Source organism: Panthera onca, chromosome B1, assembly GCF_046562875.1.
Source record: "Panthera onca isolate mPanOnc1 chromosome B1, mPanOnc1 haplotype 2, whole genome shotgun sequence".
Classification (NCBI taxonomy): domain Eukaryota; kingdom Metazoa; phylum Chordata; class Mammalia; order Carnivora; family Felidae; genus Panthera; species Panthera onca.
The window spans coordinates 163,440,538-163,459,719 of NC_138342.1; the positions used below are offsets into that span (position 1 = coordinate 163,440,538).

Consider the following 19,182-nt stretch of genomic DNA (forward strand, 5'->3'; position numbering starts at 1 on the left):
GAACCCTGTAGTGAGTTGAATAGTGTTCCCCCAAAATTCATGTCCAACTGGAACCTTAGAATGTGGTTTTGAAATGTAGTCTTTTGGGATGTGATCAGTTACACATGATTGTAACCTGATACTGGCCCAGGCTGCCCTGTTTGACTTCCAACTCTGCTGTGTGACCTTGGGCAAGTCACTTAAACTTTGGAGCTTCACCTTCCTCCACCTAAAAGGAGGGATAATAATATTTTCCATACATCACAGGGTCACTGGTAGGCTCAATATAAAAATAAGCTCAGGGCGCCTGGGTGGCTCACTTGGTTAAGCATCTGACTTCGGCTCAGGTCATGATCTCGCAGTCCGTGGGTTCAAGCCCGGCGTCGGGCTCTGTGCTGACAGCTCGGAGCCTGGAGCTTGTTTCAGATTCTGTGTCTCCCTCTCTCTCTGACCCTCCCCCATTCAAGCTCTGTCTCTGTCTCAAAAATAAATAAACATCAAAAAAAATTTTTTTTTAAATAAATAAGCTCATGTATGAGAAAGCAAACTGTTCCTGTTACTTTTAAATCTCTACTGTTTGGAACATTTTTTTTTAATTTTTTTTTAACGTTTATTTATTTTTGAGACAGAGAGAGGCAGAGCATGAACAGGGGAGGGGCAGAGAGAGAGGGAGACACAGAATCTGAAACAGGCTCCGGGCTCCAAGCTATCAGCACAGAGCCCAACGCGGGGCTTGAACTCGGACCGTGAGATCATGACCTGAGCCAAAGTCGGACGCTTAACCGACCGAGCCACCCAGGTACCCTGGAACATTTTTATTTTATACCAGGTGAATATATTGCCATTTCAAAACTGAATTACATAATCAAAAATAAATTGTACATTTAATTTATATATTCTGTAATTAAGCATGTGTGTATAAATTAATGGCTTATACTTTAGTCATTCATTTGAACTTCTCAATTTTAAGCACCCCTCTGACTTTAGGAGAAGTAGAGTGGTGTAAATATAGTTTTCTACTGTGCTTAGGCCAAATTAACCCTAGCTGTACAATTTTGATTCATTCCCCTACAGTCTTTCAAGAAGCTCTCTGTAACTATGCACAATCTCATTCTTCTTCATCCCACTCCCAAAGACTAAAGACTCCAATGACTCCACAGATAAGAGCCCTGCTAAATTTAAATCCTTGCTTTCTATGATGTGACCTTTGACAACATGGATCCCCTGCCCTGCCCTCCCTCTCTTTCTGCCATTTATATTTCCATATCTTGATTTCTTGAATTCCAGGACACAGACACATCTTTGCTACAATGAAAAGTATTTCCTGATGTGTTGGAATTAGAGAGCCTCCTGGAGGACTATCACATTTCTCTCCCCCTCTGTGTCCCCTAAAAAGTTTGTGGGTTCTCCACTTGAAATGGGAACAGAATGATCTTGAAGGCCCTCTCCTGGCAATATGTTAAGTCTTCCCTGTCAGACAGACCGGGTAGCTGGATGGGAAACTGAGGGAAACCATCCTTAGAAAGACGACATGCAGGCACCAGATGGCTTTTTTTCAGCCACTCTCAAGATTTGCTTAAAGACATTCCAATGGAAGGAATCAGAAAGTCAGATCAAAATCAGTAGCTGAGCTTGTAAAAACTTCCCAGATCAATACAACTTCTAGATGGAGGAAAAAATGCATTCCTCCAATTTTCTTGTATCTATTGATTAGCTCAACTAATGCACAGAGTTGATTAGCACCTGTTTCTTTGCTCCATCCAGCCTATCACTGTACACAGGTGTCCCAGCAGGGCCAGAACACAAGTGGTAGCTGTGTTCACCATCCTCCAACCCCACCACCATTACCCGTTCGCAATTAACTTGTTACATGAGTGCATGGAATTTTTTGGAGAAAATAAAACCCTAAGATCCTTAGTGGAACCCATACATAAACAGGCACATCTAGGGGAACTGCCAGGAGCCACATCACTGAGTGAAGATATGACGCCACTAGAGACGTCCAGGAGGAGTGAGCGTGGCTCATTAGCCCTGACTCAGAAGCCGGACCTAAGGTAAGGAGGGAAGTGTGGCTCCAGGAATGGCCGTTGTGTGGATCAGCCACACTGTGGAGAAAACAGGCCTTGTAAACACATCAAAGAGCTGCTCCACGAGAAGCTGTGACACCTTAGGGCCCAGGCACCCTTGCCGTAGGGCCTTTGGACATCTGGTCTCCAAGAGCTGGGAGCCTTGGCCTGACAGTGGAGCTTGCAATGCCCGGGGATCACCAGCTCAGCCAGCAGCAGCAGGGACAGGTGGCCCGAGCCTGTGGGGACACACTCCAGGAGCCCTGCAATGGCAGCACAGGGAGGAGAGTCCCTGCAGAACCTACCCCCAAAGTCTTTGGTGGGCAGGTGGAGACCACCAGTAAGTGCAGGCTAGCAGGTTAGCACAGTTTGGATGGAACTGTCACCATCTGTACTGAGAGGCTGCTAGGCCAGGGCACATCGGGTAAAGTCCCCGATGGTCCATCCAGGAAGAAAGTAGAGCATGAGTGTCTCATTGGATAATCCCAACCCTTCATCCCTGAGGTCAGACACCCTGTCCCAGATCCCGGGAACTTCATAACAGTGTGCGTGTCCCACGTGCCTCAGGAATTTGTAGTGGCCAAGCCAGTCCCCTCCAGGTCCCCTTCTCTTTCAGCCCAGCAGCCTGTGTTGACCAGTTTTCTATAATGAAGTTCACGGTAAGGCTTCCTATGAGGGGAAAGTTCTGCTCCATGGCCTGTGTGTGTGTTTAAAGAACACTAACTTGGGACATAGAAGAACAAATTCTTAGAGTGGACAGGGACCAAAGAGGCCATCCAGCCACAATCTCGTCACAGAGTCTGGGAGGAATGAGAACTGTGGTCTCAGCTGTCAGCAGCTGGTCAGGTACTGGAACCAGGGCCACCAACTGCCTGTGGCCCACGTCTCCCATCCCCTAGTTTCCCAACACTTGTCCTTGTCGTTTCTGTCTCTTTGCACCCACCCTCTTTCAGAAAGATGACCCCCAGCTCCTCTGGTTCCAGCGCACGGGACCATGCAGCCTCCCTTCCCACCTCCAAATGCAACCAACCCTCCTCTCACTATTTCAACGCCAGGATAAAATGCCAAACACTGGAAAACTGAGCTCCATCCAGGCTGAAGAAGTGCAACCCCAGCTCAATATCAGATAAGTCGTTTCCTGCAAGAAATGTGACTGAGCTGAAGGAGGAAAGCCGGGACCAGAGGCCCCTCCCCCAGTGCCCCACACTCTTCGGGGAGAAGCGAGGGGAGCTAGGCCTGGTCCTCATTCTGGCCCAGGGCTGCCGATCAGATAAAACAGCAGGCTGCAGCCCAGCACTCCATCCCTCAACTCAGGAAACTTACTGAGCAATCTCGGGGCCTGTCCAGGTGAGCCCCTGACCTGCCTGCCTGTGAGGAGCATTTGGAGATGAGGCAGGGACTAAGACAGATGGACAGGCTCCCGTGAGTTCCCTTGTCAGAGAACATGCCATCAGATCACACCCAGAGTGGGTGTCAATGATCCCCCCGGCCCCAGCCACTTCCAATGTAGCCGTCCACTGGTGTCCAGTGCCAGAGTTCCTTGGGACATGGGCCCAGCAGGACTGTCTGTGCCACGGGCTCCATAGAAGGAACAGGAAGCTTTTCTAGTGCAAGCTGTGTTTCTCATTCTAAGAGACGTGGAGGGCAAGGAAGAAGCACAGAGAGTTTGCAGCTGGCCCAGACTAGATTCCGCTTCACCAACCGACCCCCGAGGAGCATCGGGAAAGGGGGAGAAGGTGGGAATGATGAGCAAAAGAAAAGCGCCGAGTTCTTTGCTAGGCTTGCCTGCTCGCTACTTCAGGTAATCATTCAAAACAAGGAAATCTGCCAGAAGACACATTAAGTCTGTAAGAAAAGAAGGCTCCAGGCAAAGAGCTGTCAGTCACAGAGAAAAATCAACACAATCTATTGATTCTCCTTTCCCAGTGAAGGGGCAGCTTCGTGCTCAACCTTCTCCCTGCCCTCCCCCATCATGCACAGTTACTGTGAAGGCAAAAAAGGATTTTTTAAGAAGTCACCAGGAAAACTGATACCAGGGAGTGGGGGTGGACCAGATGGCTCTGCTGGTATGAAGGCAAGGGCAGGAGAGGGAGGCAGGAGAAGAGGGAGGCCCAGCCCGGGGTCTGCACTTCATTCCCAGTCTGCTGGACCTCCCTTCTGGCAATGGGAGGACCGCTCCCCAAGAGCCATGGCCACCCGAAGGCTCCAAGCCATCTGGGCTTCACCACAGGCACATACATCGGAATGACATCAGGATTGATTCTGCACACCTAGCAGTGTCCTTTTCCTTGCTGAAAAAGGGGGTCTACCCATGACTGAATAGAAACACATTTCCAAGGTGCTTTTTTCCATGTTGCTGGGTGATCTAATGAGCTGGGGCTGCAGTTTCATACTCCACCTTCCTCAGGAAAATCATCTGACATGAGATGAGGAGAGTTCACCCACCGCGGTAAGACGCCATTCAGCCTTTGAACAGCTCCTGTGGTTGAGACCCCACTACCTTGTTGATCAAAGTTTTGTTTCCTCAACAAGCCAGGTTCTATCAGAGCTATGCAGAACACATCTTCCATTTGCTGGACCGGACAACCTCAGCTCTCTCTCCTCTACTGTCCTCCTGATACTTGTAGTCAAGAGGCGGACATCTTTAAACACACAGACTCGTCCATTTGAAAGAGGATCTGGGAAGAGAACTACCAGGCCCCTTGGAGAGTGGGAAGCATCCAACCTGACCCCACAACACCTAGGTGCAATGGCCCGGCAGCTCACTTTCCCCCCACTTCACATCCCCTATCTGCAAAAAATATCTACCATCGCATCCTGGACCAAAGGTGTGCTGAACCCTCAGTCTGAATGCTGGCATCGGTGCAGGGGAACAGCATAGAGACTACCAATAAAAGTCACTCTCAACTGAAGGATAGAGGGTCCTAGATATGCCACATCTGCACCAGGGCCTGGCGTGGCCATTGTCCCCTCTTTGGGGGCCAGGCTGGCATGAAGTTTCAGGCCTAGATTTTCCAAGTGTCCTCTCCCACCCAGTGCTTTGGATTTCAGTCTTCAGTTAAGATTTGCTCCCCAGGAGCCCAAAAATGGGCTACATAAGCCTATACTTTAAATAGCCTCCAAAACATACGGTGCCTGGGTGGCTCAGTCAGTTAAGCATCCTACTCTTGATTTCAGCTCAGGTCATGATCCCAGGGTCTTGAGATCAAGCCCCACATCAGGCTCTGCGCTGCTTGGGATTCCCTCTCTCCTTCTCTCTCTCTGCCCCTCCCCTACATGTGCATGCACACTCTGTCTCAAAAATAAATAAACATTTTCAAAAAATTTTAAAAATTAAAACAAACTTCCAAATCTCTAAAACTTCTCTGAGAAAAAATATTACCATTACCATCCTGGTTCAGATTTGATATATCTGCAAATCACATCCGTCCTTCATTTTTTTTTCTTTTTTAAGGAAAGCCAAATGTGGCTTTCTGTTATGAGTGCTTTAGGGAAAATATGGCTATGCCGGACATGCTGACAGCCCCTACTTGAACCAAAAGCCTGCCCTAGGGACACCATGCAGAAATGTAAGATGGCACCTGTGACCAGCTGCCACAGAGTGAGTAACAGGCTGGGTGTGAATTTGCACTTGTCATTTCCAGGACAGTCAATGCTTCAATACAGTCTCATGGGGTCTACACACCAGTTCTGACAAGTGTGCATAATTATCCCTGTTCGGCAAATGAGAAAATAACAGGACTTGGCCAATGCCTCATGGTAAATTCTGGAGCTGGAATTAGAATGCAGTTCTGAGGTCTAGAAAGCACATGCACCAGGCTTCCAAGCTGCTTCCCCATCAGGCTCTCCTTTGCTGTGCAGGCAAGGAAGTTCCCATGCCCTCCATTCCTGGGTTTCTGAGGAGACCCCAGGAAGAACAAGAGCCCTGGGAACATGTGCAGGAGAGGGATCTCCATGTGGGACCAGTCCCCTCAGGAGAGGCACTGAGGTCAGGATGCTCAGGGGCCACCCAGGCCCTGCTGGGGAATGCTGATCCACAGTGCAACAATGCATTGCCCTCTGCAGTAGGCCTGTAGCCCCAACTCAACTCTGCAGTTAGGGCATCCAACTCACTTTCCCTCTGCTGTGCACTCTTAGATGCAGGCTTTGCTTCTGCAGGTGCCAAAGATGAGGGCCCAGGGCTCCCAGTGAACATTCCTGGAGAGTGGGGAGGCGCCAATAAAGACAACCAATCAGGAAACCACGTCAGAGTATTTGAGGGGAAAAATGGTACAATTTCAGAGCTAGAAGAAGCATTAGAGATCATGTCAGGTGATCCTTTGGATTTGCTTAAGGAAACGGGTCCAGAGACTTTAACGAACTGGCATGAGTCACAGAGCTATTTAGTGTCAGTTTTGGAATTAGATCCCAGGACTCTGGAAGTTGTTTTCTATCACATGACAGATTATCTCCTGCACAGAGTTTTTATTTTTGCTTTTTGGCAGCTGGGGAAACTAAGTCTCAGAGAGGTTGAGTGGCTTACCTGGGCAGACACAGTAGGTGGTAGAACGTAGAACGAGACCTCGGATTCAGGTCTGTACAACTCTTAAGGATATGCACGCTCCTGCCAGTACACTTTCAAAATTCTTGAGATTGCACCCTGCCCTTTATGACACCCCTGCCGACCATTGGACTCTGCTAAGGAAGTAGCTCCTGCCCACAGAACCAGCATTCTAAATGGACTTCTAGCAAACACTAGCACCTCAACAAAACAGGCCTCACTGGCATTTGAGGTAACAAACAAAACACCAAGACTACAGGGGTGTTCCCCAAGCTTACAAAATGGCCCTGGATTTGCACAAAGACGTGCTGTGGAGAAATCCCTCATGGACTGCCCTAAAGCCTTCCTGAAGTGTGGGACATCCTCTGCCTGTTCTCAAAGGCCTCCCTCCAAAGTGCCAGTGGGGAGAGGAAACTAAGTCTCCAGTGGAGACTTAGCACCTGGAGAAGCCAGAGTGGCTGTAAGAGGCCAGCTTCTCTCAGCTGGGCAAGGGGCCGACTGGCATGGCCAAGCCCACCAGGCACATGCAGACATGCACACAGCTTGTACCCCATGGCCACACACATGCATCTACACCCACACCTCAGATTAAGCCTTACACATGCAGACATGAGCGTGCGCATGCACGTACACACAAACACACACACACACACACACCACACGCGCCCCATCTGTGGCCTCTCCCCTTGTGCTTTGTTGTAGCTACAGCCCCTCTCACCTCCCTCTTCTAGAAAGCTCCAGACGCCTGAGCTGACCCAGCCCCTCAGGCCCTGGGTAATGCTGTTACCAGTCCAACCATTATGGGGTTGGCTCCAGAAGCACCACATTTGCTGCCCGCCTGGGCCACTAACAAGGTCTGGAGAGAAAAGTCAGGGCAGTTTATGACAGCTCCTAATGATGACTGCTCTTGGTAATGACCAGCTCAGCGGCGACCCGAGCACGAGCTGATTACGGGCTCTGGCTCCTGCTCCGCACTCCCAGAACAAAGGCTTCCTGGGGGCTCTGACCGCAGCACATGGCCCCTTCCCTGGCTGCCCGGGCCACGTGCTGACCTCATCAGGCCGGCCTTTGGGGGCTCCTTCAACTGGGTGGCCCAGAGCTGGCCCAGGTCCTGTGCCCTCTCTTAAAGGAGGTGATTTGAGGGCCTCTTCTCTCACCCCTCCTCACCCTTACCCAACAGACCCCCTCTCCAAAATATCTCACTCTCTGATGCCTGAAGTTCTGCCATTAGCACTTCATTGCTTTGGATTACCGAGTACCTTCTCTTTCTGTCTCCTTCCCTACCCAAGATCTTCTTTTAAGATGTAAGTAAATGTAACATTTTAAAATAGGCTCCTGATGCCTCTCTATTGCCAATAAGACAAATGTTCCATTCTTTAGCATGGCATTCAAGGCCCTTCACAAACTGACTCTTGCCTACTTTGTCAATCTCATTTCTAAATGTTTGCCTCCACCTACCTTATAAGCTAATGGCAAAAAGACTCACTGCTCTGCAATATGCAGATAATGTCCTACCTCCATGTCTGGATCTCCGCTAGGCCCTCTACATAGAGTGTTCTTCCTATGCCCATCTCTTCAGCCTGGCAAACTCCTACCAATTCCGTGGAGGACAACAAAAGGTATCTCCTTTCTGGAGCTTTCTCTGACACCTCCCCAGGAAGATCCACTCCCTCCTGTGCTCCCACAGCCCCCTAGCTATTACAGAAACTTCAGCATATCATGACATGTGTATCTTTGTTTCCCTCTGTGTCTCCTCAGAAGGTAAGCCCTCTGAGGGCAGCCACCACATCCTAATCATCCCACCCAACCATTCTCAAGTGCACTAACCAGTGCCAAGGCTGACATACAATACTTCCTCAATCCAGGCATTTATTAAACCTCTAACACTAACATGTCATTAGTTCACTGAGGCACCTCAAAGGCAGGAAATACCACATGGAGTAGCACAAAAGTGCTGGGTGCCAGGCCTGGGAGGCAGAACAGAAGCACCTTTGGGAATCCCATGGCGAACTTGAAGCTTTGGCCTCAAGATGGCCCCAGGAATGGGGAGGGTGAGGTGCCCCAGTCTCCCATGAGCTCACCCACGGATATACCCCCACCTCCACCTCCAAAACTCACCAGCTCCTATTCAGTCAGATAGAGGCATGATAGAGGTAGGCTGTTCTTACCTCATCTGGTGACTCTATGCAGGGCTTCTCACTTAGAATCCAGTGTAAAAGGTACCACAGGATAGAAGTGGGCCTACAACAAATCTCCCCTTGCCTATACTTATCTGCACAGGTATGAGCTCTCTTCTGGCCAGCTACCTTTCTTGCCAAGAGATCACCTCAGAGTTCAGAAAACCTATGGGGAGGAAAAGGTGGTCTCTTTGGCTTTGACTACGGGACTCTCCTCTTCCCAGGCCCTGGGAAGAAATGATACAAACACTTGTGTGTGCCACTGGAATCTCCCTGCGTGTCAATCCCAAAATCAGCATACGCATTACAAAGCATTAGCAAGGCCATGTACTCACTAGAAGCTCAACCACTGTGTGTTGAATTTAATCTGTGCAAGAGTGCATACCTTCTGCAGAAAATTTGATTTGTGAAACACACACACACACACACACACCCCATACACCTGTTTTTAAATGAAGACGGTTAAGAGTAAAGACAGTAACCTTGCAGACATCTGAGTTCCTTTGTACCCCTGCATCTTAGAAAAAAGGCGGTAACCCTTTCCATGGGTTCCACCCTCTGGCAGAAGCAGTCACGGCTTACATGGAAGTTAGAGGCTGCCCTCTTCAGCTGCCTCACTTTCCATGTCTCAGCACCTTGCCCACAGCAGACAGCAATACTTAACGACTGATCTCCTTTCCTCCTGTAGCTGACCCCCACCTGGGGGGGGAGTCCCGTGGGCCCATGGCCACACTGAATGGGTAACCACCATAACACACCAGCTCATTCCAACTGCAGCTCCCTGAGGAGCAGGCCCAGTGCTGGGGACCCCCCACCTTCCCAGTGGAGTACACAGGCATCCCAAAAGCCAACTCCTCCCATCACACTTCAGCGAAGCCTTTGCATCTCCAAGTCTCTGGCCAGGGCTCAGTCCTAACACAGGGTGCCGACTTAATTGCTAGAGCTGACAAATGATATTCTCTACTCATACTTGTTTACCTGAATTAGGTTCTGTCATTTAAGAATTACTATTTGTCTGGGGTCTTGACTCCTTCCCTGGCCCTTGTCTCCTGACACTAGGAATCCCTGTCTTTACTTTCTCCATTAATCTTGTCTGAAGTTAGAATACTCATCTCCTCTCATAAAGTTCCCTGAATTTCTCCAGCCCCAACAGAAGACCCTCCCTCCTCAAGCCTGAGAGTTGAAACTGCACATGAGAGCATCTGAAGTTACCAGAGAACACGGACAAACAAGCATGGCCAAGGAAGGGCCTGCCTCGTTCACCAGATTCCTATATTTGTTGAAGACAAAACATCAGGTCCTTGGCCTAAAGTTAAGACTGAAGGAAGCCCCGAAGGACCACAGACAAGTCCCTGGGGCCAGGAGGTAAGCGTGGTGGACTGGAGCCACTGCCGCACAGGGGGTGCTACCAGAGCAGACTCACTCTCCAGGTGCCAGCTGTCTCTGCATGTGTTGCCACCACAGACACAGAGCTAGGGGGTTCCTTCCACCATAAAGCCATTTCTGAAAACTGAATGGATCTGTTTTGGAAGACACACCGGTGTGAAGTGATTTTCAAAGGGCTCACAAAGACAAGACATCCAAGGTTCTTCCAGAGGGAGATGTCCTGGGAAGCACACTGACAGACACTCTGGCAAGAGAGAGCCCGAGAAAGCCGCCTTCGTCATCCTGCCTGAGTGACACCAGTGTAGGGAAGTGGGTTCCTCGTTTTCCCTACTGCCAAAGCACTACTTTGTAATCTCTTTACAACTCACAGACACCCTTTCAGAATTTGTAAATGACTTCCCTTAATTCCTGCCCTGAAGAAATACTCCATTATTCCCCTAAATAAATTCCCCTAAATGCAAGCCAGTAAGCATCTTCTACCTGCACCCCAATCCCCAGAGAGCTGGCCCCACACACACACCCGCCCCTCTCACCCGGAAAAACCAACACCAGTCACTCTCAAGATTTAAACACAAGGGTGGATGCTCTCTCTGCACGTGAGCCCAGACCTCAACCCCAAATGTCCTCACAAATGACACAAACGTCACCTCTTCTCCTGGGTCCTTGCTTCCTCTCCCTGACCCACCAAGGAAGTTAGAATAAGACCTCAGTCTCAGGATCTAAGTCACAGGATGTGCCTAGGAACACCTGTAAATGCAGTCCTGCAATAAGGACCCTGCCCAAGGCCAGGGTGATCTAGAAGCTCCAGACTCTGGGATCAGGACAGTCAGAGAACGAGCTGTTTATCATTCAGTAGTCCCTCCCTGAAGAGCCACTATAAACAATTACCACAATAGCTTCCTTTGAAAGACCTAGAAGGCTTTATTTCATCTCCTTTCTTTTCACTACCATTAGCTTATTCATTCAACCCTTCACTCAAACATGTCGTGGGCACTTACTACCGCGGCACCTACAGGGCCAGCTCTGCCCTCTCTATTCCAGACGGATCTCTCACCAGCGAGTAAAGCCAGAGGCCCTGGGGACACATCCGCAGCACTTTTTGCCACTACAATTCAAGCTCAGCAGAATTCACAAGGTGATTCCGCCCCCTGCCACCGCATCCTGGCCCCGGCTCCCAAATCATTCAACAGGCCCCCGCCCCCTGCCAATTTGGTACAACAAATGCCTCTTTTCCAAGAAACCTAAGCTGGCTGCTTCAGGTTCACCTCCCTTGTAACACATCACAGGCTGTTTGTGTGATGCTGATGGAAGCCATCCTGAGGCTTGCCCTCTCTGAACCAGGAAGCCCCCAGTGCCAGCGCTAAGTGGCACTGCAGTCCAGGGAGGCCCACACATGGGCCCTCCCAGTTCTTGCTCCAGGTCCTCAGGGCCATGGCGGGAGTGACAGTGCCAGTGACAGGCTGGGCCTCTTACACAGCAAAGCTATAGCTCAAATATTTATTGTATGTGTCTGGCTTTCACACGGAATTTGCAACCTGCCAGTTACCAGTGTTTACCTTGGTAGAAATTCACGGGAAATTTTCGTCTGAACAGGCCCAGAGTTTATTTTACTGCCAGATAAACAACTTTCTTTGATAAATCATCCGTGTGACAGTGTTCCTGAAAGACTAAACAAAGATTTCAAACGTAATCTATAGGCCTTTGAGAAGCCTTCCAAAGCTAATGCATGTTTAATTGGCTGCTCGAAGTAGGCTAGGGCAGGGCAAGGGCCTGACATTTCTTTGGCCATTTGTTCTCCTTTAAAAAAAAAAAAAAACAGATTGGAGCTCCTGGCTCATTTCTGCAAAACTGGACGGAATTCACCAATATTTAAATGCTCACTCACTTCTCTGAACACTGCCTGTTTTTTGGCTGGAGTGGGTACATCTCACAAATATCAGAAGGCAAAGCAGCATTGGCTGTCCTGGAGATACAGCCTGAGAAAAAGAGAAGTGCGGAGGGCATCACAACACACAAGGGCTTTAAAACCTTTCCTAAACGGAACCCAACAAATTATGAATAGAAAAACTCACACCAGGAATAAGATTTCTAAAAGTCACACACACACACACACACACACACACACACACACACACACACACACAAATAACCTCGGGAGCCGTGTCCTGGAGCTGCAAACAGTCAGCCCTAGCTCCCTGAGTTCTGCCGTCACAAGTGTAAGGTACTCCCCCTTTGATGGTGCCTCAAGGCTATCATCAGACTAAAACCCAGATTTAACCTCCGGTATGCACAAGGTTGGGGTTTTTTTGTTTGTTTGGTTTCATTTGGTTTTGGTTTGCTTTGGTTCGGTTTGGTTAACTCTAGCACCTTGAAGCTGCATAAAGCTTTTAAAGTTTTTCCAAATGGGCTTCTTAAAAGGCTCCTTCAGTTTAATCCTCTGTTAACCAGAGAATTAACCAGAACGTTCCATTCCATTTCCTAAAACATCTTTTGCCAAACAAGCTGATTTCATCCGTGCCAGAATCCTCCCACCTAGGCTAATTTCCATCCTGCAACAATTCTTTCCAATAAGAAGAGATAATAATTATTATGGATTGAGCAGCAGCCATGTTCCAGGAACTGCACACACCTGATTGACTCAAGTCTCCCTACAACACAGTAACACAGGAATCACCACTCACGTTTTGCAGGTGAGGAGACACGCTCAGGGAGGTTAAGAGACTTTCTCGTGGTCGGTCAGTTTATAGGGTTGGGATTTAATCCAAGTCTGTCTGGCCCAAAGCCTATGCTCTTTCTACTGTACTACCTGCCTCTCCACAAAGAAAGCAAGCAATGACTGCTGAGCTCTTTCCACAGTGCAAGCACACATATCAGTCCATTTATATCCACAGGCTCTGAAAGCAGTGAAGCAGCACCCAAGGCCCCCTTCCCAGGGAGTTTCCCCAGCACTCCTGGCAGGACAGGAATGTGACAGGCACAGGAGTACATGAAGGAGGAAGGGTATGAAGTCTGGACTGGCTGCCCAGGTGAGTGCTGGTGGGAACAGAAGCTGTAATGGATGCCAAGCAGAGCGGCCTTGGGCAATCAAAAGACTAACTCCTTTATCTGAGACTTATTTTTCTCAGTCCGTAAGATGAGCCCCGGACTGGCTGATCTCTGAGATTCCGTCCAGCTCAGCATGTCTTTACAATGGCAAAGGGATACGAACGAGCAATGCAACACCCAAAGGAATGGGCCACACGTGCAGGCTGTGAATAGCCCCCTTATGTTATCTCATCCCTTCCCCCACCTTTCTTCACCCATGCCCAGAAAAGCTTCAGAGACCAGAGGTGAAGTGAAAGGTCAGTCCTCCTTGCTCCCCTTCTCCATGACAGTTTATACATACATCAAATGATAAGGAGGACATTTTGCTAAGTGAAACAAGCCAGACACAAAAGGACAAATGTTGTGGGATTCCACTTATATGAAGTACCCAGAATGGTCAAATTCATAGAGACACAGACTGCGGGCCATGAGCGACACTTCCCATGGACCTAAAGCACCGAGTGGGTTTTCCCGCACGTGAAATGCCTTAACAATCCCTTCCAAGTATTTACAGATCTGTATATGGGATATGTATTTTAGAGATCTTCAATGACAATAAAAAGCAGTTGTTTTCAGCCCGCTGACTCCACCCCGGGGGTAACAGTGCCCTTTCCCCATGTCTATTTAATTTTACTTTAAACGAACTAGATTTCTGGATGTGAGTGCTTTTTTTTTTTTTTAACATACACACATATACACTCACTCACCTAAAACAGGGTGTGTAGCTTTCCTTGAAATCAACTAACCTGTGGTACACAGTCACTTGGAAAGGAGTTTTCTCCTTTTACAAAAAAAGGAGTCCAGTTTCCATATCCCTGCCATCCTGTCATTCAAATACTCATCTGACAAACTTGCATCTCATGCCGACCGTGGAGAAGAAGACACTTTTCCAGGAACTATTTAAGTACAAACAGGCATTGTTTTGTTCATTCTAAGACACGGATTATCTTCCCATTTTAACATGAGGTATATTTCCTTTGTCAGTGGTACAAAATGAATAGCGCATCTCATAATTAATGGGCATCTTACATTAGGTAAAATAAGGTACAGGACACAGACTCTGCTCTCAAGCAGCTTACAGATGTTGCAATTACTGTGCTGGCAGCCAGCTTTCCTCACCTGCAGGAGGAAACCCAAGGTTTAGTTTGGAAAGGCTGAACTTTTTGCAAGAGATCAAATTACCCTTGGGAGTAAAACACTGTGCCTCCAAACAGCAGCACAGCCAAGACACCTTGAAAGAAGAGGAAGGCAGAGCAAGAACAAATTAGTGAAGGTTCAGGAACCTCTGAAAATATTTCTTTTCTAGGAAATACTCCCAAATGCTAACAGTGAGCACTGATTTCTTTTCTTTCCTATCTGACTCATTTTGGTGTTATAAAGTATGGTTTTACTCTTTATGAGGAAACACATAAATGGAAAAAAAAAATCCTTCCAGAAGGCAAGGAAAATTTCTGGGGGCAAAGAAATTTTTTTCCACAGCAAAAAAATACTGGGGTAAAGGACGCTGCCACCTGAACTCTCAAGCTCAAAAAAGTGGAGGAGCCAGTCCAAGAGGAAGGTCTGAACGATCTTGGCAGAAGTATAGCACCATGCACATTTCTACCAGAAAAGCTTAAGGGTGTTTACAGATACTGGAGAAGCTAGAGAGACTGGCCAGAGGTGGGGCCCTAACCTCACAGCAATTATAAATCAGATCCTCACACCCCTGGGATAAGCTAACATGAAGGAAAGATGGCTATGAGTTGTTAACAGCAAGATAACTAGTGTGGCAGCTTGCAAATACTATATTGGCCTGTTTAAGAGAACGGAGCAGCAGCACCCTCTTGTCACATAGCAGGAAAAGCAGAGAGAACAAAAGGCAGAGCAGTGCATCCTGATTTAAGCGTGGCAGGCAGGCTGGCCACCATGTTGAATTCAGAGACTCTGCACCATCTAACTTTTGGCTTTCCCACATCTGGTACTTGATCCAGGCTGATCCAGCTGCATTCCTGAGTATCAGCACACAGGTGTTTCTACTGATGCTTTTTCCCTGTTGGGGGAAAAAAATGCGCTCTGAACTGAGGGGGTACAGTGCAGAGGTGGAGAGACTAGTGGCCAAGCAGACCCGCCAGAGATTTAAAAATGCACTGCCTGGGAAAGAGGTGACGGGTTGTGCACGCCCATCTCCACGGAGGCCGCAGGAGTCTGAGGACGCATTAGCAGGAGGGCGAGTGTGTGTGCTGACCCAGAAGGAATGCACCCCCTTCTTCCTAGAGCTCATAGAGAGCCTTCCAACAACCTGATGCCTTCCCACCAGGGATGTCAGGGCCACTTAATGCAAAGTTTGATCCCTGGAGTAGGGAGTAAAACATTCTTTTTCTTCTCTGTTGTGTGTCAGCTTGCATTGCTGAATTTCTTTGTTTCCTAACTGAATCCCATCAGCGTGGCTGACTGCCTCACTTACTTGAAATGAACTGAGCTAAGAAACAAGTTTCTCAACAAGGCTGCATTCTCCAGGATGCTGAGAAGGGCAGAGCTAAGCTCAGCTCCTGCAGAGTGAAAAAAAAAAAAAAAGATCCTATTTATTGCCTTATAAGAACATTACAAACAAAAACACCCGAAAAGTCTCTCTTGCATCCAGTTCAAAGGAGCCTGGCATACACCATACCCACCATGCTGAGGGGTTAAAGGCCTCCGTGGCAAAGCCCAATGGCTGTTCTTCTCCTAAATGAGGAAGGCAGCATGACACAGAGTAAAAGAACTCCAGGTGGGAAAGTCAGACTCCTTATTTATGAAATAAGTGGATGTGATATGATGACCTATGGGGTCCAGGAAGACCTCAAAAATTCTCTGAACCTGAGAAGAAAATTATTTCAGGGAAAAATGAACAATCCCAAACAACCAATCATTCAGATCTGCCAAGACCTGATTGGTTATTAAAATAAGATCTACCCCTCCCTCCCATAGGCAGTAAGCAGGTGGCTTGCTGACTCAGCAGGCAGCTACTACAGTGGGGAAAAGGATATCCATCCCCAGGTGAGGAACCTGACACCCTTGAGAGCCCTACCCTACACGGCAAGGTCAACCTTCCACATTCAAATTCCTCCCCAAAGCTTGCCTCTTTGGCCCACTTCTAGAGAATGTCTCTAGTTTGACTGGTTGCCACAAAGCCCCTAATCACCAGAATTGTGGTGAGCAAGTGGGAATGGAGGGAGGAGACCTGATGACAAGCTGGTAAGTTCTAGACAAAGACTCTGGGCATGAAGACATGGGTTCTCTTCCGACACCTCCTTAACATTAACTTGGCCTTGAGTTCCCACAGCCCCCTCCTCAGTTGGTGAGTTATGTCATGACTCCATGATTCTCTAGAGAATCACTGATTAGTGCTTGGTCAGTGTTTAAGAAAAAAATGTTTAATTAAATTCTAATTTATTCTAAGTTAAGTATTTTTGCACATGGTATCTAGCACAGTGTTTTGTACTCAAGAAATATGAATGGAGGGATACATGAATCAATGAATGATCAGATACATTGAATTTGAGTTCCTGAACAGGAAGGCATAGTCAGTCAATCACCTGCACACACACACAGAGTTCCAGAGTTTGCCATCACTTGTCCCTCAGGAGGTGAGCCCAACAGAAGTCATATGAGCACAAAACATCATCTGATATATTACCTTTCAGAGTTTACTCTAATACGGTGCCCTGGATTTGCTGGAATATCAGGGGGCCAACTCCTAAAAGTGAGTGTGCTGATATATAATATCTGAAGAGGACCCATGAAATCGAAATGTGGCCCCTTAGGTATCCCTTGTAAGGATTCCTTGGGATCACAGCCATATCTCAACAGATTCTTTCTGCCCCAGCCATGCAGCAAAAGGCTTCTCGTCAGGGTTTACGAGAGAGTTTTCCTCTATGTCCACATGCATCTTTGGGAAGGAATCTCAGCTCCATTTGTGGAAGAAAAACTTGTTGCTAATGCAGTATGGGGCTGTGCACCCACAGACTCTACAGTAGGAGACGTACCAGGCTAGACTGGGCTTTCACCACCCTCTGATGAAGCAAGGGGGTGAGCATCAAGGAGCAAATATAACTACCAGTAGGTGGAAGGGTAACCAGGGTCTGCACACATCACTGCAGGCACACTCTACAATTTCATCTGGCTACATTTAAAATGACAAAAACAGGGGCACCTGGGTGGCTCAGTCGGTTAAGCGCCCAACTCTGATTTCAGCTTTGGTCATGATCTCACGGTTCCTGAGATAGAGCCCTGAGTCGGGCTCCACGCTGTTAGCACAGAACCTGCTTAGGATTCTCTCTCCCTCTCTCTCTGCCCCTCCCCTGCTCACTCATGCACACATGCACGCTTGCTCTCTCTCTCACAAAGCATATAAATAAATAAACTTTAAAAAATAAATAAATAAAATGGCAATAAGAAAAAAGGATGTGATTCAAAGACAGGAGGGAAAATGCACACCAGATTAATCTTCTTAGAGGTCCTGTGGTCCTCCAAGAACAAAGGAGGCAGAGACACCTAGTGCAGAAATAAAGCACGCAAGACATTTTCATGCTCAAGAAGCTCTCTGCGGCAAAGGATCTGAATTCTCCCACCTGGGGTCTTCAGTCATGATGACAATCCTGAGAATGTATGCGTCACTTATATGATTTCCTTCAACTTGCATGTGTAGGCCCTATTTGTGTGACTCAGGCCCAGCACTTTGCCAGAACAAGTCCCTTTCATACCCTTCATTATGTTTAGTTAATGAAAACATGGAGTTGGCAGCCCCAAATGGACAAAGACTCACATTACCTACCGTTCTGTTTCTCCTGCTAAGGAACCTTGAGAAATGCACTTTCAGTGTCAGGCTGAACCTTCCTTCAGCAAAGTGGGCCTGGCCTGAGCCGAGCCACTTTTCACCATCCATATAAAATAGAAGGAGTCAGCCCTCCAAATGGATGCGGTTGACAGCTACCTTTCCCAGAGAAGATAGTCTCGGGGTGTCAGGTCTCCTATGAGGCAGACTACAAGGAACCATCCCTGAAAGTGCCCCTGAGATCTGCTCCCCAGGCCACATACAGCACTTCCCCCTGGGGCTGCAGGTGCTGATCTAGAAGTCCCTTTTAACGCACAGTGACTTGGGAAGAAGGGAAGACAATTCCCACTACTGGAGGAATGTCAATTGTCTGTGTCAGGAAGGAGTTGATCATGGCCCTCAGCACTGGACAACACCCTCCCTGGGTGGACACTCCCTCCCTGGGAGGACACCCCGTGTAGTCATTTCAGAGTGTGGGCAGGGTGGTGCTGACACCTAGGGGTGGATAGAGAAAGAGCCTGTGTGGAGGGAAGGCCGAGCTGTGGGCAGGACCTCCTGGGTGCACCTCCTGGAGGCATCCAAGGAGTGGTGTTGTCACCTAACTCCTCTCCGTCTGCCCACAAGTCTACCTCCCTCCACTCCCAGAGAAGGTCCCCAAAAGTTGTCCAGTGATCCCTCACACAGAAGGGCCAAAGCTAAGTCTGACTTTAATAAAAACTAGCCAGCCCTCCACCCTGTCTAGATTTCCACGGGCCCGAGAACAGCAACCATTCGGGGAGAATGGACGGAGAGAATATAAAGGTCCAAAAAGATGTGTCACCGGGCTCTCTGTTCACCAGGGACGCAGATCAGGAAGAACCAGGCAATGCCAAACCTCCTAGAGGCAGCCAGGGATGATTTCTTACCAAACTCGCTCGCACAGAGATGTTCAATTATGGCTTCAGATTTCAACTCGTTGTCACATGGAGGACACACGGTTGTGCCTAGGAAAGGAAAAGAAGAGAAAGAGGAGCTGTGAGTTCCAGGGGTAGGGGGTTCTGGAAGGAGCTGCCCCTGGGGAAGAGGTCGGCCCCAGGGCCAGGCTGAAAGTAGTTAAAGGTCTCCTGGAATTTCTGAAGGGCAACTGGAGAATAAGAGAAGAGTCCTGAAGCCCTGGAC

General features: G+C 48.3%; 1 protein-coding gene across 1 annotated transcript in view; it reads right to left on the reverse strand.

Annotated features, from left to right (window-relative positions):
* SFRP1 (secreted frizzled related protein 1) overlaps positions 1–19,182 on the reverse strand; it is a 43,618-nt gene that overhangs the window by 18,665 nt on the left and 5,771 nt on the right. Inside the window, exon 2 of the mRNA XM_060653491.3 lies at positions 18,930–19,007. Within this exon, the coding sequence (XP_060509474.1) occupies positions 18,930–19,007 (78 nt within the window). The remainder of the gene's footprint in view (positions 1–18,929; positions 19,008–19,182) is intronic.